This window comes from Ipomoea nil, unplaced genomic scaffold, assembly GCF_001879475.1.
Source record: "Ipomoea nil cultivar Tokyo-kokei standard unplaced genomic scaffold, Asagao_1.1 scaffold2805, whole genome shotgun sequence".
NCBI lineage: Eukaryota > Viridiplantae > Streptophyta > Magnoliopsida > Solanales > Convolvulaceae > Ipomoea > Ipomoea nil.
Genome location: NW_017619233.1, coordinates 1,885,915 through 1,909,787, shown reverse-complemented (window position 1 = coordinate 1,909,787; position 23,873 = coordinate 1,885,915). Strand labels below are relative to the sequence as shown.

Here is a 23,873-nt window from a genome sequence, read left to right as displayed (position 1 = left end):
TTAATTATGGTTATATTATTATTGTGCCTCACGACCATTATATATTAACAGAACTTGAAAAGAAACTAATAATAATAATAATAATAATATAATAATAATAATAATAACATAAGTGGTAATAATAATATCTAAAAGTAATTAAGTGTTAATAATAATAGTAAGAATATTAACTTAAGAGTTGTAACATAGAATAAATTGTAATAATTAATAACTATAGTCTAGGATTAAATTTGGAATTGTCAGGAAAGATAAACGACCTCTGGTGAAATTAACTCTTAAATAATTATATATCGATTTAAATATTCTTAATATATTACAACAATTCCATTCCGTGCATCGCACGGGTGAAAATACTAGTATATATAATAACAAAATCCTGGAATTTTAACTTCCCGCCCAATTCCTAAAAAATCTCTCTTCCCAATAAAATATATTGATTTCTATTTTCCCATTCGTACAATAATTCTGCGTTAAACTTCTATTCTAAAATTTTAAAATAGTGTTATACAATTCCCTTTGTACATCTATCTATATCTATACTGTATATAATAACAAAATCCTGGAATTTTAACTTCCTGCCCAATTCCTAAAAAATCTCTCTTCCCAATAAAATATATTGATTTCTACTTTCCCATTCGTACAATAATTCTGCGTTAAACTTCTATTCTAAAATTTTAAAATAGTGTAACACAATTCCCTTTGTACATCTATACTTCTATACTATATATAATAACAAAATCCTGGAATTTTAACTTCCCGCTCAATTCCTAAAAAATCTCTCTTCCCAATAAAATATATTGATTTCTACTTTACTATTCGTACAATAATTCTGGGTTAAAGTTGTGATGTGTCAAAAGTTCTGCAAGGCATAACTTTTGACTCGGTTGTCCGTTTTGGACAAATGTTTTTTTGAAATCGCATATTTTTTCGAGATTTATCCACCGCATACTGCCGTAGGCGGTTTGGCCCACCAATTTCTAAAAAAATGCTTTATTAAATAGTTTATAAGAAAAAACTATGAGAACCTTATGTTTTATTAATGAATTTTTAAATTTTTTAATTAAAAAATTATCCCGTGCATGCATTATTTGATAATCTCTCTTTATAATTGGTCAAATTATTTAATTATGGTAAATTTGGGAATAATTAATGATGGTAATAGAAATCCTAGAAGAATATTAGAATTGAAGAATGTTTAATTATTGTTATATTATTATTGTGACTCACGGAATACAATACAAAAATATTTAATTATGGTTATATTATTATTGTGTGCCTCACGGCCATTATATACTAACAAAACTTGAAAAGAAACTAATAATAATAATAATAATAATAATAATAATAATAATAATAATAATAATAATAATAATAATAATAATAATAATAATAATAATAATAATAATAATAATAATAATAATAATAATAATATAAGTGGTAAAAATAATATTTAAAAGTAATTAAGTGTTAATAATAATAGTAAGAATATTAACGTAAGAATTATAACATAGAATAAATCGTAATAATTAATAACTATAGTCTAGGATTAAATTTGAAATTGTCAAGAAAGATATGCGACCTCTGCTGAAATTAACTCTTTATCGATTTAAATATTCTTAATATATTACAACAATTCCATTCCGTGCATCGCACGGGTGAAAATACTAGTTATTATTAAAAAACTTAGAGGACGGAGTTTTAAAAATATTGATTGGAATGATTACTAATATTGATGTCAGTTAGGTAAGAATTTATAATGAGAATAAAAGTTTTAAAAATACAAAAATAAAAAATTAAGGTAATTTTTTTTTGAAAGGAAAAATCAAGGTAATTAATCCTATTATAATGATATCTATCCAAAATATTAATATGAACAAAAAATCAAAACAATTGCCTGAGCCTACTTGTTACTCTCAGACGGTCAAGTTTCTTGAGTGGCATGATGCAATGGACGCGGAGTTCAATGCCTTGGTCCATAATCATACGTGGCGTCTCGTTCCATCTCAACCAGGTATGAATGTTGTTGGTTGCAATTAGTGGGTTTTCAGAACCAAACGGAAGGCCGATGGTTCAATAGACCGTCATAAAGCAAGGTTATAAGTAGCCAAGGGTTTTAATTAGGTTGTTGGAGAGGAATTTTTTGAAACCTTTAGTCCTATGGTTAAGCTCACTACGGTTCGTCTTCTCTTATCTTTAGCTGTATCTCGTGGGTGGATATTCACAACGCCTTTTTAAATGGCGAGTTAACTGAAATTGTTTACATGCGACAACCACCTGGTTATGAGGATAAGTCGTTACCTAATCATGTAGGTTTGCTTAAAAAATCTATATACGGTCTCAAACAGGCTCCACGTGCATGATTCACAAGACTACATGATTTTCTTGTCTCTATGGGCTTCTCGCCTTCTAAGACGGATGTATCTCTTTTTATCTACTTTTGTGACAATATTCGTCTTTATTTCTTGGTGTATGTTGATGACATTTTAATTATGGGTTCTGACTTAGATCATGTTACTGCTCTTATTGATAAATTAGCACTTGAATTTAAGGTTCGTGATATGGGTGTGCCTTCTTTCTTCTTGGGAATAGAAATTGTCCCATTATCTAGCGGTATGCTTTTATCCCAACAACGGTACATGAAGGATATTCTCAAACGTGTTGGCATGGTGGACTGCAAGTCAGTAATCAGGCCTGTCTCTTCTGCGAAAATCACAGACGACGTGGCCGTTCCCTATGCCAATCCAACACAATACAGGAGTCTTGTTGGTGCTCTCCAGTATCTTACGGTAACTCGTCCGGATCTATCTTATGTTGTTAATCTATTGTGTCAACATATGCATGCTCCCACTACTACAGACTGGGCCTCTCTAAAGAGAGTCCTGCGGTATGTCAAAGGCACCCTGAATCTTGACCTGCGTATTTCTCGGTCTACATCTATGGATATTCATGCCTATTCTGACTCAGATTGGGCTGGCGATCCGAATGACCGCAAATCTACTAGTGGCTTTGCTGTGTTCTTGGCCAGTAATCTTATATCTTGGGTTTGTCGAAAGCAACGGACTGTGGCACGTTCTTCAACTAAAGCAGAATACAAGGGACTCGCTGATGTATCTGCAGAAGTTCCATGGCTCGTTTCTCTGTTACATGAAATCGGCATCCTGCCTGCGCCTCCTCCTCGACTATGGTGTGATAATTTGGGAGCTACTTATTTATGTGCCAATCCAGTGTTTTATGCCCGCAAAAAGCACATTGAGATTGGCTATCATTTTGTTCGCGATAAAGTAGCCAAAAATGAGTTAGAAGTGTAGTTTATTTCAACCAAGGATCAACTAGCGAATATTTTCACAAAGTCTCTGTCGTCTCTTTGTTTTGACTCTATCCGTGACAAGCTCAATGTTTTGGCCAGACAACCTTGTGCTTGAAGGAGAGTATTAGGACTATATTATTCATATTAGATTAGGACTATATTATTCGTGTTAGACTAGGATTCTATCTAGCATGTCTATATATTCGCTCCATGTATTCTCAGATATTATTATTGAATACAAAACAATTATATTCTCATCGTTTTTATGATATTTTGTGAACACGGGTTCTTTGCACCCCCCATATCCCCCCCCCCCCCCCCCCTCCCCTCTTTGTCATGTATTGTGGAAAAAAAAGGTAATATTCCAAATACAAAATTTCTAAGTCATCTAATGACGCCAAAGACCACTGCTTTCGTTTCATTTTCATTAACACTTAATTTCTCTACTACTACTGTATTGTCTGTTTCATTTCTCTTTAATCTTTTTGAAGAGAAATATCTTTTCAACTAAATTTTATTTTATTTTGATATTATTTCTTAATTAATTAATTATTGTGTATTAGAAAAAAAAAAAAAAAGATAAAACATACTCCGTATTAATTAGTTCACTTATAAATATTCCTAAAACATTTTAATTTGGATTCCTAAAACATGTCAACCTATACTTTATTGGGAGAATATTACCTTTTATTAGTTATATATATAGGTTGCGCTCTTCAATGATTATTTTACTTTTTTTTTTTTTTATTTCCATTTGTTCTTCAAAAAAAAAAAAAAAAAAAGTAATCTAAACGATCACATTTGCATCAGTGTTTTGAATGGATCGTTATGTTGTGCATCCGTGTACACCATGCATATGGTGCATACGGATGTAAAAATGACATCGTTTTGACTACAAACATCCGTATGTACTATGCATGGTGCATACGGATGCACAACATAATTTGCCGTTTTGAATTGGCCGGACCAGGCCGGGGATAAGAAAGCTATTTTAAGTTCATACCAATTTCATATAAAAACATATGTAAAGATCAGAGATAACAATGTTAATATATATTTAGATAAAGTATTGAAAAGTTGATCATATGTATATTGTAAAAATATATTGAAAAAAAAAAAAAGATACGGATTAATAATTGTTAAAAGTATGAAATTTCTTAGTCCACACATATATATATCTCCAAAGACCTTTATTGCTTTCAATAATTCATTTTCATCAGAGTCTAATTTTTCTAGTGTGCCTATTCCATCAATTTCATTATGACTAGATGTTTTACGCGCAAATGCCCAATGATTATTTTTAATAAGTATTTCAAAGTATATTAATGCAATATTATACCGGACATCATGCGTAGGTAAATAAATATTGAGGGTGTGTTTGGTTCGCACATGGGAATCGAAATCGGAATGGGTATCAAATACTTGGTAATGAGTTTTGGTGAAAGTATTTAACATGTTTTGTAATAGTGTGGAATGAGAATTATTACTAATAGTAATGCTTGAGAATTAATAAGGGAATGAAATCCTTATTTTATTTGGGTATGGATTTTTCAAATGATGAGGTATTCAAAACCTATAGTAGTGTTCTAAAAACATATTAACCAAACAATAACAATCACTTTCATACTCATTCCTATGGGCAAAACCCATCAACCAAACACACCCTGAATTTGTCTAAAGTATATAAATACAAGATAATATATGAGAGATTGATTTTATTGTCACTAATAAAATAAATGTTTGCAACTTTGTAATAATGTTAGTCTAAATACTTAGTCTAAAAACGATAGTATAAATAAATACAACTTTTGGTTTAAATTTCTCTAATTCTTCTTAATTCTCTTTTGGGTAGCATTGTCATTGTCTTCATCTTCAGTACATGTCATTTTTTTTTATTGGTAGTGTGTCATGTGCAATTGGGTTACTGGTGATAGCATAGATTAATTCACCGTGCAATGAGATTATGGTGTAAGAAGCTTTAGATTTACCTTGTTGGGTATATAATGAGATCTTAGTTGTACAATTAACTCTTTATCTTACAAGCACCTATTGATATTTGGTAGTGATAATTTTTCCCCTACATGTTTTATGCGTTGTAAGATGTGAGTCGTAGGTTATCATGTGAAAGTATTGAACAAAATATTAATATTTTTTATATTTGTATAAAATACTTGGTAAATAAATATATATAACATATTTTGTATTATAACTTTGATATTTAATTACAAGATAATGTAAAAAGCTAAGAAGACAATGGATAATGTAGTGAATATAATAAATTAATAAATTTGAAGGTAATGAATCTTTGAATTGTAGAAAATAAAGATAATATAACTAATGAAATTATATCTCTTTTAAAATTTTTTATAATGAATAATTTTTTTAAATAAATGCATTATAAACATCTAATTCTAAATTAATTAAATGCATATGTATTATTTTTTGTTGTAGCTACTTCTTTATTTAATTTAATAAGAGTAATAAAGTGGCGTACATACTTTTCATCAACAATAATGAAATCATTGATTTTCTGTTTTTTTTTTAATTTACATTCATTGTTGAGACAAATTATTTTGAGAGTTTGCCAATGACAATCGTTACAGTCCCTGTCAATAGAGGATGATAACAAATAATTCAAAATATATAGTTACAATAGATATTGTTATAATGATATAGTAAAAATTAACTTACAAATTTCTTTAGAAGTTTTCATGCATTGATAAAATTCTGATGTGTAAACTTGTTCAATAGGAGCTAGTGGGATGTCAACATTGTCAATTCGTTAGAAAATGGTCTTACCGTTTTTGAGTCTAAGTGTAATTGTATTTATGATCAACAACTTTGTAGTTAGGTCGCGCAAGCCTAATAATGATGTAAGAACAATTTTGTCCGATAAAAAAATAATAGTATAATATTTGTAAAGTAATGTACAATTGTACCATTATAAAAATACATATAAAAAATATTAATACCATAACGACCTAAATCATACCAATAATGCAAAAATATAATTGAAATATTAAATTTTGTTCTTATCTAAATAATCAAAATTAAAGAAGATTAATTAAACGAAAAAAAAAACTTAACCTAAATTTGTTTTTTTTTTTAAATGGATAAAAATCAAATGATTTTTAAAGTTCTTGATTTATAATCTTTGATGTTTAACTTTGAATGCTATGTATTTTGCCGGACTAATTATTTGAACAAACTTTATATTAAATTTTACATTATATATATATTTTTTAAAATATATTTTAACATATTTGTAGTGTATGTTTACCAATTATGCCAACTCTAATTGGGATGTGGTTCGAAACTAAGATATTTCTTATAGAATTTAATGAGTAAGTTAAAAATAATAAATAGTTTACGAAATATTCCGTTACTAAAGTTTAAACTAACAGAATTTAGGTTATTTAAGGAAGAAAATAATATAATAGAGGGTAAATAAGAAAAATCATTAAAAAAAAATATTAAAATCAAAATAATATGAACTATTTAAGAAATAATATATACTACCTATATTTTTTTGTTCCAGTTAAAGGCCTAACATTATTGGCTCTTATTAGAATTGTAGATGTAGATGTAGATGTAGATGTAGATTTTAGATGCAGATAGAAATGGTTGTTCTTTCACCGTGTGCTTAGTTCAAGAAAATAGCTCGGAATGAAATACCATTCTTGTATTTAGACATCATCGAGGACTTTTTATTTTCTATATGCCAACTTGATACTACTGCCGTTGGTCTTGTCTTGCTGTGAGGTTATCATTTGATAAGTCGTCGCTTTATTCAAAATTAATGTATTAGAAATATTTTCAGGTGCGAAGGAGTTGTCAGGTGAAAAATACGCAACAATCTCATCAGTCATTAATTTCATCTAATCTACTTGGCTTAAAAAAAAAGATACAAAAGCATGCACTTGAAGACATAAAAATGTACACTTGAAGACGTAAATTTTACACTCGAAGGCATAAAGATGTGCAATCGAAGCAAGTTATAGTACCAAAAAAAAGGAAGTTATTCAGCTTTTAAGTGTTATTGAAGCAATTATCCTTATAAATCGTTAGTAAATCTTACAAATTTCCATTAGAAATTTAGTTATAAGTTGTTGAAAGGAATGCAAAAGATATAACAAATAGTCAAATACAGGCTCATAATTGTGCACCCAAAATTCTGCACTAGAAGGCAAAATGATGTGCAATCAATGCAATTTATGATATCAAAAAGAAAATTATTCAACTGAAGTGTTATTAAAGCAATTACCCTCCCAAATCATTTAATTTGTAAATCTCACAAATTTCATTATTTGGTTCTAGTTATTTCATTTTTCAAAATGAATATAAATTCATCTCTGCATCATATTTTTACCCATATTGAAGGAAATGTGATTACTTTCCATTTCTTAAATAATCTTAGGTTCCCTTGAAATGTGATTACTTTCCATTTCTTAAATAATCTTAGGTTCCCTTACTCTTTTTATTCATTTGGTCATTTTAACCATTGTTTTATCTTCTAACAATGTCATTTCGACTTTGTCTTTTATGCCAGTGTGGTCAGGCGTGCCTGACGCGCCCGTGTGGGCGGTTGTTGTGCGCGAAACGCGTACAGCAGCCCATGTTCCTTTTTTTTTTTCTACCATTCTTCTCAACTTTATAGGTCAATTCTTCACCATTTTATTTCTCCCCCACACTTATTATTATTCCCATTCAAGTGAAAGCATCTGACATTTTTCTAAAATTAATTTCTATTGTAGATGCTCTTAGAGCAGGGATCAAGAATTTCCATGGGGGTAGGGAGAAATTGTCATCCCGATGTCTAGCAACAAGGTAGCGGTGCGAACCTCACCATAGCTAATTTGGAGTCCGGCTCCCTAGGATGCTAGAGTTGGGGCACTTAAGTCAAATTGATGTTGATGTTGGATACGATATGTGTAAGAAGGGCAAGTTATTGTATGGACCTTGGTCCACACAGTGTTGTATGGATCATAATAAAAAGTATACTTTTAATATATTAAATGTATATTATTTTTGTACTGAATATATATTATATAATATAATGAACACTCAATACACAAATAATGTACATTCCCTAAATACAACGTAATTTTTAATATATTAAAAATAAATTATTTTTATATTGAACGTATATACAAAATATGGTCCACACAGCTTGTGTGGACGATTGGTGTAAAAGTGTGTGGTTGTGCGCGATCTTGGATACATTATCACCCTTGTAATATGACTTTGAAAAAATTAGAGTAGGTAAATGGCGGTCAAAGATCGCCATGCACCATTGATTAGTTTGGAATTATTGCGTATTAATTAGTTGGCAAGTCTGACTTTGTATTATAGTTACATGCCAAAGTCTATACCACTGAACATGATTTTATTTGAAAAATAAAAATAAAAATTTGTAACAGTATAGGCTACGGATTTCTCACGTCACGTAAAAATGGCAATAATTTCACAAAAATTTCCAATTTGTTCTTCTAATTTTATTTCTAGTTTTATCCTACCTCTTTGATATATTATAATGGCAATTACGTTTCCATATGATCCATTATATTTTGCATATTTTATTTAATTTTACAAAGTTTTTTCCTTCAATCATAATTGTTGGGTCTAGTAATTGGTGGCTAAGTGAATTGTTGGGCGGAGGCTTAAAGGGCTAAATTCAACACCTTGCCTCTCAACTTGAATATGTGGCGGGTATAAAGAAATAAAGTTGCATCTTTGCTATGAGCTATATATAGCTTTTTGGCGTAGTGATAAATGTTTGATCCTAACAAGTTTTATCTGAGCTAAGTGAGTTTAGGTACTGAGGAGGGTGTCACTACTGGAAATTATGAAATTTGCGACCACCTGAAAGTGATCTTAAATCAAGTTAATACCAAAAAGTGGTCGAAAATAGCAACAAAGATTTTTCCGGATACCAAAAGTGGTCGGAACAAGGCTTTCGACTTGATTTAAGATCACTTTTAGGTGGTCGGAAATTCCATAATTTCCACTAGTGTGTGGCGTAGTGGTAAATGTTTGAATTTAATAATTTTGTAAAAGTAAAAAAACAAAAAAAAAAAAAAAAAACAAAAAAAAAAAAACAAGAGACGCTATCAAGTCCATCGATAAATTCCACATTGATATGATATATATAGTACAGTTTTGAATTTGTCAAAATTAGAAATCAGTGTCTGCGCTGTGCTTCCAAGTGTTGGATGCTATCAAACCATTTAATATGAAAGGTTTTTGTATTCCAGTGAAGCATGACTTGAGAGGATGAGGTTGCCTTTATGCCAATTCGAAATGCAACGCAATTGAGTCACTTTTACCTCCATTTTCTATTGGGTTTTTTTTTTTTTTTTTTTTTTTATTCACTAGAAAATTCGTAACCATTATCCGAGAGTGTGTATGTATTGAGTAAACTACGACTTATAATTTTAACGCAAAAAATCATAAGGAGGTAAACAAAACCAACTTAGATTGCTCATAGTTAATCGGCTGAAATCAATAAGACAATAAGGTGAATATATAGGTTGCTCTCACAGAAAGTTTAATTTGTAAACTTGTAATTACCAAGTCAACAGATCAACTTGGTTGAGGTTGCGTTGAGTTTTTTTAACCGTTGAGGTTGTGACCAGAGACATAATTTAATTTGAGCAATGGAAGCAAAAATCAAATTGAATTTGTCATTTATTAATGTCCATGTTCACAGTATAAATGTGTGGAAGTAATATTCGATCTATTCATAGAAATTTAAGAGTAATGCGTAATTCTTTTAACCAACATGGTTGACATGGTGGTTCAATACCTCGTTCCTTAATCATGATTAAAGGGAGCAAACCATTTGGCCAGTCCCTTACTGTTTAGTGCACTGACCGTTAGGACGGGAAATTAGTCTTCTAGCTAGGATATTCCGGGCCACCAAAAATAATGCGTAATTCTTTAAGTTATAGCTATGATAAGATCTCTCGATGAAGTTTAACCTGTAAGTCTGTAACTAGTTTGTATCCCTCACTGCTGGAAATTATAAAATTTACGACCACCTGAAAGTGATATTTGTTGGAAATTGGTGAATAAATCGATACACAATATATATATAAAATATATATCTGTCCCGAAAAAGGAATTTAATTTATAGAAAAATTAATTCCAACCAATTTTGGTACGAAACCAAAATTACATATATATGCCGCGTAATATATATATATATATATATATATATATATATATATATATATATATATATTAGCCAAATAGGGATTTATTTTATCAAAATAATCCCACCACAACTAGTACGAAACTAGTATACGGGACTTAATTTCCACGAAATTAATCCCACCACAACTAGTACGAAACTAGTACAAGGATTTAATCTATCCGAGATTAATCCTACCACTTGGTCCGAAACCAAGAACAAAAATAAACAAGAGACGGGTTTCTAACCTGAGGTTTAACCCAACGCGAAGAAACAAGAAGAAGCAGATGAACCCGAGTCGTGTGTACACACACTCTCCTTAAAACCGATTCGCCGCCTCCCGAGGGTGCTAGGATCGTTGTGGCGTCAGTCTCCCAGGATAAAACGGACTACGACTTTGGCGTTCGAGCACTCCAATGTTAAATAATCCTTTATGCGCTATAACTTAAATGCGGAAGCACAATTAACAATGATCGCATGTAAATCAAATCAATCAACTAAACAATGTTCATGATCATGGACTTTTAATTAAATAGGAAAGATATGACTTACTTGGTTCCATTGAAGATGTAATCTCTAAATTGAATGAATCAAGAATATAATGCTTCACCTCTCTGATCTGTATACCTTATTCACCTCCTGATGATACGGAGACTAGAAAACTTAGAGATTTGAAATCGTTAAGATCCCTAGAGTTTTCCTGGGTATTTATAGATGTGATGAGAAACCCTCTTTCAAGAGGAATGGGGAACCTCCTTTAGGAATAGAAATCCCTTTAGGATTGTGAAACCCATAACCTTATCCATTATACATCTTTTAACCCTTATAAACTTAAATTTTAACAGAATGAGAGGGAGGGAATTTCACCCAGTAATTCCGCCTTTACACATCACTAATCATCAACGTGAGTACCTTATGGAATTACAACCTTTATTATATAAATCATTGTTAGGAAATAATTATTTCTAACAGTCTCCCACTGATTCATATGAGCATGACACCTTAATTATATGAATCAACGTTAGGAATAAATTATTTCCAACAATCTCCCACTTGATTCATATATGCGTGACTTTACAATTTTCAATCCTTAATTTGAGCTCACTTAATATGAAAATGTAAAAGTCACCACCTTATCGAACTTTATTAACCGAATCATGGCGGTTACAGGCCTGACATAGCGTCCCGCTCCCTTCCATGTATCACAGTTAATAAGAATTCGAACCATAATAATAAGGTAAAATCCGAAAGTACCTTATTCCTTATGTCTTAAACAAGACCATTGTTATCACTTCTGAATTATGCATAAATAAGTGACCAACATCAACCATAACAAAATCAAAACCTGAACAGATATCTAAGAGTATCATCAACCTGATGTGCTATCAAACATAAATCCATACATGTATGGCAGAGTTAACCGTTATACAAGGACTTTACCAGTATGCCCATCCTTCCAACATGGCCAATGAAGGTCGTGGGCGCCAATCCCTTAGTCAACGGATCCGTGATCATAAGATCGGTGCCAATATGCATTATTGATACTCTTTTGATTTTGTACCTTCTCCTTAACAGACAGAAATTTCAAATCCATGTGCTTGGCACCACTAGTATATATGTCGTTCTTTGAGAAGAACATAGCTGTTGTATTATCATAATGAATCCTCAATGAAATTACGCAGCCATGATTATTGAATTGTAGCCTCAAAGCATGCTACAAATTCTGCCTTTATAGTGGAAGTAGCAATGACAGGCTCCTTCACACTCATCCAAGATATTGCTCCATGAGCAAGTGGAAAAAAATATTCGAATGTGGATTTTCGGGTATCCAAACATCCGGCATAGTCTGAATCCGAATAACCTATAACCTCCAGGTTATTCGTTCCTTTTATAGGTGAGCATGTGGTCCTTAGTGCCTTGTAAGTATCACAGGACCCTCTTTTGCAGTTTTACAGTTTATATCTTTCTAAAACTTTGTTAATGTGAGTCTTCTAGGATAAACCTAAAATCCCATGTGATCTATCACAGAATATTTCTTATTCCAATCACATATGAAGTCTCACCCATATCCTTCATTTCAAAGTTCTTAGAAAGATATTCCTTAACATCACGCAACATCCCTTTTATTATTAGTAGCAAGAAGAATGTCGTCAACATGTAATACTAGGATTACAAACTTGCTTCCATTAAACCTTTATGTGGATACACCGATCAACAGTGATCTCTACAAAACCAAATGACAATTTCAAGTACCATTGTCTAGAAGCATGTTTTAATCCATAGATCGACATCTTCAATCTACATACCAGATTTTCCTTTCCTGTGGCCATGAAGCCTTGCGGCTAATCCATGTATACTTCCTCTTTAAATTTACCATTCAGAAAGGCAATTTTAACAACCATTTGGTGGAGCTCAAGAACAGAATGAGCCACCAAAACCAAAATAATTCTCCAGGAGAATTATTATCCTGTATGGCTTGGTTAAATGAGACTGGATAATTATCAATGCTCAAGTCACTTTTATGCTCAAGTGCATAAACAATATAGTCATCAGGAATGGCTGATCTTTTCTATCTAGTAGATCTCCTTAATGCCACTTCCTACTGAGATTTCACTTGATCATCATCTTGAGTTTCAACCTCATCTTCATTTACAATAGCTTCCTCATGTGAAATTTGAGCATCTAGTTGTTGTTGTTCCAAAGTATTTCCATAAGGCTACAATGCACTGCAGCAATAGGAACAACAACAGGAAAAAGGATCACTTGATGAATCTGGAACCATCAATGACTCCTTAATCTCAACATTACGTGCTCTCACACTCCCACTGACTTCGCCATTTTAAATGAAGCGAGCATCACCAGACTCAACAATCCTCGTACTTATGATTAGGACAATAAACATGTACCATTTAGACCTTTCTGGATATCCAATGAAATAACCACTAATGGTTCTGGATTCCAATTTCCAGCTTGACAACCCCAAATGTGAAGATGCCTCAAACTAGGTTTCCTTCTTGTCCACAGTTCATAAGGTGTTTTCAAAAAAAAAAAACAACCTTACTAGGAACCCTATTGAGTAAGTATGTTGTTGTCTTTAATGCATATATCCACAATGAAACAAGCAATGTACATTTATTGACCTTACTCCTAACCATTTCCCTTAGAGTACGATTTCTCCTTTCTTCCACACCATTTTTGATGTGGTGTGCCTAGCATTGTGTATTATGCACAAATGCCCTTAGATTCAAGGAATTTCTTTAAATGGGCCGAGAATTTGCCCAACTTTTGATGTTTTCCCATAATACTCATCACCTTTATATGATCTAGTTGTCTTTACCTTTCTATTTAACTGACTCTCAACTTCAAATATGAATGTCTCTGGGACATCCACAGACTGAGATCTTTCACGCAGTAAATAGATGTAACAGTACCCAGAATGATCATCAATAAAGGTAATAAAGTATTTATCACCGCTCCAAGACGGATCATCAAAAGAGACCACAGATATCTGTATGTATTAAATCAAGTAATCCTGAGCTTCTTGTGGCTGAATGTACTGATACATGTCTGACTTGCTTTACCTTTATGCAATCGACACATGCACCATTCCAGTCAGTAAAATCCAATTGAGACAAAATTCCAACTTTAATAAGTCTCAATATCCTTTCTTTGGATATATGACTAAGTCTTTTATGCCACAAGTCAGCTGAAGATTCTTTTGGCGCACTCCTTTTAACACAAACATCACATTAAACAAGGAATTAACAAAGTCATCATTAAGATTGAAACAGTATAGTGTATCCAACAAAACACCAGAACCATAAAGTTTTTTTTTTTTTGTTGATACAAACATTTGTTTCCAATCTTAAAGTAAAAACTCAATGTTTCCAACCTAGCTGTTGAAACAAGATTTCTAGAACAATTTGGAACATACAGAAAATTCTCAAGATCAAGGCAAAAACTTGTATCCAGCTTAATTCTGTAAGTTCCAATACCTTCAATTCTAGCTTTCATCATGTTTCCCATGAAAAGACACTTTTCATTTTCCCTGTGAGGTTAAAACATCAAAAATCCTGCTTAATGTTATAAACATGTGTTGTAGCACCAGTGCCTAACCACCAAGTATTTGAAGGAACCTTAACAAGATTGGATTCAAAGCATACTAAAACTGAATGTATACTTTTATTTCCATCCAAGCTTTCCTCTTCAGGCATTCAGCCTTCTTGTGCCCAGGTTTGTTACAGAATAGCACTTTTGCACTTTCTGAATATCACCTTGCACCTTCATAGGATGCTTGACCTTTTTTTTTTTTTTTTTTTTTTTTTTTTTTTAAACTTGCTGCTATTACTGCTGACATCAGTACTGTCACCATTATAGCGTGATACAATAGTGTTCACTGCAAACATTTATCTCACATATCAATTGCTTTGAGTAACAAACCTTTATTCAGACTATAATTTATAGACCTTAAGTTTGCATTTAAATCCGCCTTTGGGTCAAATTTAAATACAATGTCAATTTACCGACATGCATCATTCACACATACTTGAATGAGACTATTCATCAAATTTCAATTTAATATGTAGGCCATCTTTGGACATGCACTACATATTAACAAAACAAGAATCATAATCTCCTAAATTGTCAATAATCACATGTCTGATCTACCTTTGGGCAACCGCTAGAACCATGTGTTAATGATCACAAATGTTTATCAATCCTTTAGTGTCATTCAATGATGCAAAATACCTGTGTAGGTAAACATTTGTAAACATAAATAATTATTTAGCTATTTCCTTGAGTGGGCCACTTTGGTGACTAACGCACTCGCCTTATGCTAATAATTTATTTATGTGAATAAACATTAATTTATGTTGTAAACATAAATGATTATTTAGCTATTACCATGAGTGGGCCGCTTGGCGACTAACACACTCGCCTTATGCTAATAACTCATTTATGTAAGTAAATAACCTTAATCTATATATATGTTGTAAACATAAACATAAATGATTATTAGCTATTACCTTAAGTGGGCCGCTTTGGCGACTAACGCACTCGCTTTATGCTAATAATTCATTTATAAACATATATATAAACTAATAGTGGATATAACCTCCAACCATAATTGATCCCAAATGAGCCTATAATTTAAAGCAAGTCCTTAATGCCTTAAATAAACCAAACAGCTCAAATATGAACCCAAATTAAATGAGCCTAGAATTTAAAGCAAATCCATAATACTTTAAATAACCTAAATAGACTCAAATATAAACACAAATTAAATGAGCCTAAAATTTAAAGTGAGTCCATAATACTTTAAATAAATCCAAATAGGCTCAATTTAATTGTCCAAACAAAATAAACCTTAATTTATATGTCGTTCTCTTATAACATATAATTCATGATTTGATAGAGACAAACCATATAACATATGAATCATATACCGTACGAACACATTACAACTAACATATATATGTTTCTTGATTCCATATGATTCAATTCCAAAACATATGTACATTACAGTATATACATACCAACCATATATGTTTGTTAATAGAACAGTACGTACATATGCCACATATAATATATATACTATACAGTACATTCATTGTACATAGCTTATATGTATATAAACACCCAAATCCAATGCAAATCAATGGCTTATATATACTCAGTATAATAATTCCATATGCATATGCATAATCCCATAATAATGCCATCGTCATCCATTATTGTACGTTGTTCCAGTGATTACACACATACATATATGAACAGCGTGTATTTATATACCATATATATTTTATTCCAACAGAACATATATTAATTAAGTCATACGTATTGTTCATCATCAACGAACACATCCATATCAATTAAGCCATGTACACTATCAGTATAATAAGTTTTATCATCAAAGACAAACCATGGGGAACCTCCTTTAGGAATAGAAATCCCTTTAGGATTGTGAAACCCATAACCTTATCCATTATACATCTTTTAACCCTTATAAACTTAAATTTTAACAGAATGAGAGGGAGGGAATTTCACCCAGTAATTCCGCCTTTACACATCACTAATCATCAACGTGAGTACCTTATGGAATTACAACCTTTATTATATAAATCATTGTTAGGAAATAATTATTTCTAACATCCAACCCAAAGCCCGGCGAACTAGAACACAAGTTGAGCACTCCGATGTTTTATGGAATTATGTTGGCAAACAATTTCCTCTTTGAAACCAAGAATGAGAGTTGAGAGAAAAATAAAATGTTTTTGAGACTTTCAAAATCATGTGTGTTAACATTCTGCCAACATAACAAGCTTATATAGGAGAAGGGATTTAATAGCATCATCATGGCACATTAACCAACATAAATCCAAGATTTAATAATTGGATAATAACGTTTGAAACGGTTGTAATTATTATCGTAATAATCCAACGGTCACGAACTTAATACGCGATTAATTCGTACCGACCACAACGACCAGTTTCAAAATATCTGAGTGACCGAGAAGTCCGTACAAACCAGAAGGTTTAACGAATTGGGATTGGAAACCACACCCGAGTGGTCCACACGCACCGAAACGGTGCAGCACGAATCAATGCATATAGCATTGACTCGTGCTCAGCACGAAAGTAGCTCACGAAAGGAGAGCACGAAAGGAGCTCACAACTCCAACTTTCAGCATGAAACTAAAGCTTATAATTAAGCTTTCAATTTTGCATGCACTTTCGTCCAGCATGAAAGCATAGCACGAAAGGTGCTAAAAATCCCAATTCACTAATTAAGCAACCAAAGCTTAATTACACTTAAGCTCTACAACTTTCGTGCAGTGCAACAAAAGTTATTAAAATGCTTATTTCTAATTAGCATTTAAACTTAAGTTTTGACTTCTCTCTAAATAGGTTCACTTTGAGAATCAATTTCTCATTCACCTATTACCCATTTTTAGCGTACATTATATCAAATTCTTCGTCTCACTACGAAGAACCCGAATCCACTTTGACCCGACCCAAATTGGAAGTGGACCCACATATATTTGTACCACAAAATAATCACTCAAAATGCCATTTTTAGCTAAAAATTCTAACAATCCCCCACATGAATGAAAATTGATTTTCGGGACGAGGAAAAAACGACACGAACGTGCTCAACGGTCGATCTCTGCATAGCGTAGGTAGTTATTACCCTTTGAACCTTGCATTGTGAAAATATGTTTACTCTACTGGCTGTATGGTAGAACTTGATGTCTTTGAACCAACTGCCGTTTGTGTAGACGATGACATATCCCACACAGGAACCTTCCAACCTTTGTTCTGTTCTCATGGGTGTGCCCGTTTTGGTCATGGGTCACTTTCCTGGTTCTGCGAGAGTTTCTAAAGAATTGAGCCCATCAATTCTCCTTTGAAGCGACCCCACTTCTCTCTAACATAGGTGATTCTTTATCGAGTATCCCGCATACTCACACATGTCAACCGACATTCGAATCATTAAAGCATCAACATGCTAGCCTCGTGCGGGAGTCACTGTTCTAACGAGGAATGGTATAACCTCCACAGTGACACGCTTCGTGACACGCTTCGTTCCATAATTTAGTTGTCCCATTGAACCTAGGTGCCAGCTAGGTTGGGTGTCCACTATAGAACTTTTATTCCATGGGTTTCAAACCCATTCCTCGTGCCAACTTCTCAACAACATCTTTGCTCAACCCTTTGGTTAGCGGATCCGCTATATTGTCCTTTGACTTCACATAGTCAACAGAGACAACACCCGTTGTGAGTAGTTGTTTAATGGTATTATGTCTTCGACGTATATGTCTAGACTTACCATTATACATATGACTTTGCACTCTCCCAATTGTTGCTTGATTATCACAATGCACACTAATTGGAGGTACAGGTCTATCCCAACAAGGAATATCCTCCACAAAATGGCGTAGCCATTCAGCCTCTTCACAACATTTGTCTAAGGCTATCAGCTCAGATTCCATCGTGGATCTAGCTATCAAGGTTTGTTTCGAGGATTTCCAAGAAACGACTGCACCGGCTAACGTAAACATGTAGCCACTCGTGGACTTAGAGTCCTTCATATCCGATATCCAGTTAGCGTCGCTATACCCTTCAAGTACAGCAGGATATCGTGTATAGTGCAGTCCCCAGTCACGAGTATACCTCAAGTATCTCATAACTCTCACTATTGCCTTCCAGTGCGCATCACTGGGGCTACTCGTATATCTACTGAGTTTGCTAACCGCAAAGGCAATATCAGGCCTGGTACAGCTCATTAGATACATCAAACTTCCAATAATCCTAGCGTATTCTACTTGAGAGATATACTTTCCGCGATTCTTGGACAGATGAACGCTAGTATCTAATGGAGTCCTAGCCACTTGATAATCATCCTTATTAAACTTTGCAAGGATTTTATCAACATAATGAGATTGGCTTAACACGAGACCATCAGGTCTTCTCACGATTCTAATCCCAAGGATTAAATCTGCCAAACCCATATCCTTCATGTCAAATCTCGAATTTAACATGTCCTTGGTAGATTTGATCATTCAATCGTTACTACCCACGATGAGTATATCATCCACATATAAACAAAGAATGACATAACCGTCTATCGTTTCCTTAACGTAGACACACTTGTCACTTTCGTTTATATTGAACCCATTGGTTAACATCGCATGGTCAAACTTCTCGTGCCACTGCTTAGGCGCTTGTTTTAAACCATATAACGATTTAACCAATTTACAGACTTTCTTTTCTTGGCCCGGAATCGCAAAACCCTCAGGTTGTTCCATGTAGATTTCTTCATCTAACTCGCCATTCAAGAAAGCTGTTTTCACATCCATTTGATGAACTTCCAAATTTCGCAGTGCGGCTATGGCAAGTATCATCCTTATGGAATTTATTCTCGTTACGGGAGAATACGTGTCGAAGTAATCAAGGCCCTCGCGTTGCCTGTAACCCTTAATTACAAGCCTAGCCTTATACTTCTCAATGGAACCATCAGGTTTCAACTTCCGTCTAAAGACCCACTTGGATCCTAAGGGCTTACTACCCGGAGGAAGATCAACCAGTTCCCAAGTGTGATTCTGTAGGATAGAATCCACTTCACTCTTTATAGCCTCTTTCCACATTGGTCCTTCCGTAGAAGTCACAGCTTCTACATACGTTTGAGGCTCGTTTTCTAACAAACATGTCAGAAAATCCGGTTTATTTTCTAGTAAACAAGTTAGAATATGCGTATCACATTCTAACATGTACGTCAGAAAATCTGGACCAAAGGATTTTCCAATCCTAACTCGCTTGCTACGTCTAGCTTCGAGCTCGGGTTTCATTTCAGACCCTCCACTGCCGTTATCCACAGCCTCGTCGAATGTTCGTTTCGACGTACTATGTCCCTCACTGGACCTACACGGAAATACATCTTCAAAGAACGATGCATTCCTTGATTCAATTATCGTGTTCTTATGTACGTCCGGATTATGGGACTCGTGTACTAAGAACCGATACGCACTACTGTTATGTGCATAGCCAATAAAGATACAGTCCACCGTCTTAGGACCTATCTTTATTTTCTTAGGTGTTGGCACCAAAACTTTGGCAAGACACCCCCACACTTTCAGGTACTGGTAGGAAGGTTTCCTACCGTTCCACAGCTCATAAGGAGTCTTATCGAGCTTCTTGCAGGGAACCTTATTTAAAAGGTAGTTACTTGTCAAAATCGCCTCACCCCACATACTTTGAGGTAGGCCCGAACTTATCAACATCGCATTCATCATCTCTTTCAATGTGCGATTTTTCCGTTCGGCAACACCGTTCGATTGAGGTGCGTAAGGTGCCGTACGCTCGTGTATGATACCTACACTTGCACAGAAGTCACCAATAGGTGCTTCGTACTCACCACCTCGATCGCTTCTAACCTTCTTAATCCTCCGATTAAGTTGGTTTTCCACTTCATTCTTATAAAGAATGAATTTATCGACGGCCTCGTCTTTGCTCTTAAGCAAATACACATAGCAGTATCGTGTGCTATCGTCGATAAACGTGATAAAATATTTATTACCACCGCGCGATTGTATTGATCTAAAAACACATACATCGCTATGAACCAACTCAAGTGGTTCCGTTTTCCTTTCAATCGATTTAAAAGGAAATTTCGTTTGTTTTGCCTCAACACAAATCTCACATTTGTGCTTATCAACTTGAAATGCAGGAATATGGTCCAAGTTAATTAATCTACGTATAGAATTAAAATTAACATGACCCAGTCTACCGTGCCACAAACACGAAGACTCAAGTAAGTAGGCTGAATTAATAATACTCTTATTAATCGCAGTTATTGCATCGAGCTTAAAAAGCCCATCTAGCACATAACCCTTGCCTACATATGTTCCTGATTTCGACAAAACAACCTTATCTGACTCAAACACTAACCGGAAGCCATTCTTGTTCAACAATGAACCAGAAACTAAGTTCTTCCGTAGCTCCGGTACGTACAAGAAGTTGTTCAGAGTCAGCTCTTTCCCAGAGGTCATTCTGAGAATTACTTTGCCCATGCCTACCACAGTAGACTGAGCAGAGTTTCCCATCCATACCTTCCCACAATTAGTCGTCTCAAAGGTAGTAAACAACTTACGGTTGGAACAGATATGTCGGGTCGCACCCGTATCAATGAACCATTCCGTTTGGTTCGAACCAACCAGGTTTACCTCGGTCACCATTGCCGAGAGGATGATTTCGGACTTATTCTGATTGACCCGCACCACGTTAGATTCAGAATCACAATTCTTCCTCTTAAGTGCTTTACAATCAGCCCACTTGTGGCCCATAATGCCACAATTGAAGCATTTTCCGTAGAATTGCTTCTTGAAGTCCTTTCTGCCCAAAGGAAACAAATGGATACCACATTCCACTTGAAAGGCTTCACTCACGATCATTCCTTCGTCAACTTGACTTAGGACGATCCCGGAATCCACCATCTTGTATTCAAGTAATCGGCTAACGACAAACATTTTTGCCTTAGCGTCATCACTATTATACTTTAGGTCCAAAGATTCCCACAACGAGTCACACAAACCGTTCAAAACATAGTTTAGGCATAGGAAAACCAAATATTTCCAAATCCTCATTATGCTAACGGTTTGAGCGTTAGACTCATGTTCCTTTCCACTAGGAACCATCTCGGTCAAGAACCATGACATACCGAGAATCATTAGGTTGTACAACATTTTAAGTTGCAACCCTTCGAATTTCAACACCTTGAATTTCCATGGTCTTTCGACCAATCCACAAGGTACTGTCCCATGTACCTTCATCGTAGGGATATACCCTTTGATGCCACCACCGGTCTCCGAACCAAAGTTCACCGGGGTTTCGGATTGTGCAACTACGTTGCCGATCCGACCATTTGAATGTGCATCACGAGCAACATTCACGGTTCCACCACTCGTGGAATCCATCGATTTAATCACCAAGAAAAAAAATTAATCGGTTTTAAGATTGTTGGAAACTGGTGAATAAATCGATACACAAAATATATATAAAATATATATCTGTCCCGAAAAAGGAATTTAATTTATAGAAAAATTAATTCCAACCAATTTTGGTACGAAACCAAAATTACATATATATGCCGCGTATATATATATATATATATATATATATATATATATATATATATATATATATATATATATATATATATATATATATATATATATATATATATATATATATATATATATATATTAGCCAAATAGGGATTTATTTTATCAAAATAATCCCACCACAACTAGTACGAAACTAGTACAAGGATTTAATCTATCCGAGATTAATCCTACCACTTGGTCCGAAACCAAGAACAAAAATAAACAAGAGACGGGTTTCTAACCTGAGGTTTAACCCAACGCGAAGAAACAAGAAGAAGCAGATGAACTCGAGTCGTGTGTACACACACTCTCCTTAAAACCGATTCGCCGCCTCCCGGGGGTGCTAGGATCGTTGTGGCGTTAGTCTCCCAGGATAAAACGGACTACGACTTTGGCGTTCGAGCACTCCAACCCAAAGCCCGGCGAACTAGAATACAAGTTGAGCACTCCGATGTTTTATGGAATTATGTTGGCAAACAATTTCCTCTTTGAAACCAAGAATGAGAGTTGAGAGAAAAATAAAATGTTGTTGAGACTTTCAAAATCATGTGTGTTAACATTCTGCCAACATAACAAGCTTATATAGGAGAAGGGATTTAATAGCATCATCATGGCACATTAACCAACATAAATCCAAGATTTAATAATTGGATAATAACGTTTGAAACGGTTGTAATTATTATCGTAATAATTCCAACGGTCACGAACTTAATACGCGATTAATTCGTACCGACCACAACTACCCGTTTCAAAATATCTGAGTGACCGAGAAGTCCGTACAAACCAGAAGGTTTAACGAATTGGGATTGGAAACCACACCGGAGTGGTCCACACGCACCGAAACGGTGCAGCACGAATCAATGCATATAGCATTGACTCGTGCTCAGCACGAAAGTAGCTCACGAAAGGAGAGCACGAAAGGAGCTCACAACTCCAACTTTCAGCATGAAACTAAAGCTTATAATTAAGCTTTCAATTTTGCATGCACTTTCGTCCAGCATGAAAGCATAGCACGAAAGGTGCTAAAAATCCCAATTCACTAATTAAGCAACCAAAGCTTAATTACACTTAAGCTCTACAACTTTCGTGCAGTGCAACGAAAGTTATTAAAATGCTTATTTCTAATTAGCATTTAAACTTAAGTTTTGACTTCTCTCCAAATAGGTTCACTTTGAGAATCAATTTCTCATTCACCTATTACCCATTTTGAGCGTAAATTATATCAAATTCTTCGTCTCACTACGAAGAACCCGAATCCACTTTGACCCGACCCAAATCGAAAGTGGACCCACATATATTTGTACCACAAAATAATCACTCAAAATGTCATTTTTAGCTAAAAATTCCAACAATATTAAATCAAGGCGAAAGCAAAAAGTGGTCGGAAATAGCATTAAAGGTTTTTCCGGATACCAAAAGTGGTCAGAACAAGGCTTTCAATTTGATTTAAGATCACTTTCAGGTGGTCAAAAATTCCATAATTTCCGATAGTCCTTTTTTGGATTGTTTGACTTTAAAAAAATAAATAAAAAGAAAAAAAAAACTTCAAATTGTTCAATATCATCTGTCTACTAATTTGAAAAGATCAATCCCACATAAAAAGACTTCAAACAGAGGCAAGTATTTTTTTTTCCAAGTCAAGTTTGATATGTCAGTCTTGAAAGAAACTTAATCGAGTATGATTGAATAACATTTCACATAAAATGAAACT

At 34.0% G+C, this 23,873-nt stretch overlaps 1 protein-coding gene across 1 annotated transcript; it reads left to right on the top strand.

The window, feature by feature from the left end:
- The first annotated feature begins 2,489 nt into the window (after positions 1-2,489).
- On the top strand, positions 2,490-3,308 carry LOC109158048 (uncharacterized mitochondrial protein AtMg00810-like). The gene is made up of 2 exons (XM_019305866.1): positions 2,490-2,786; positions 3,054-3,308. The coding sequence occupies exons 1-2, from the start codon at positions 2,490-2,492 to the stop codon at positions 3,306-3,308; spliced, it is 552 nt and encodes a 183-aa protein (XP_019161411.1).
- The last annotated feature ends 20,565 nt before the right edge of the window (positions 3,309-23,873 follow it).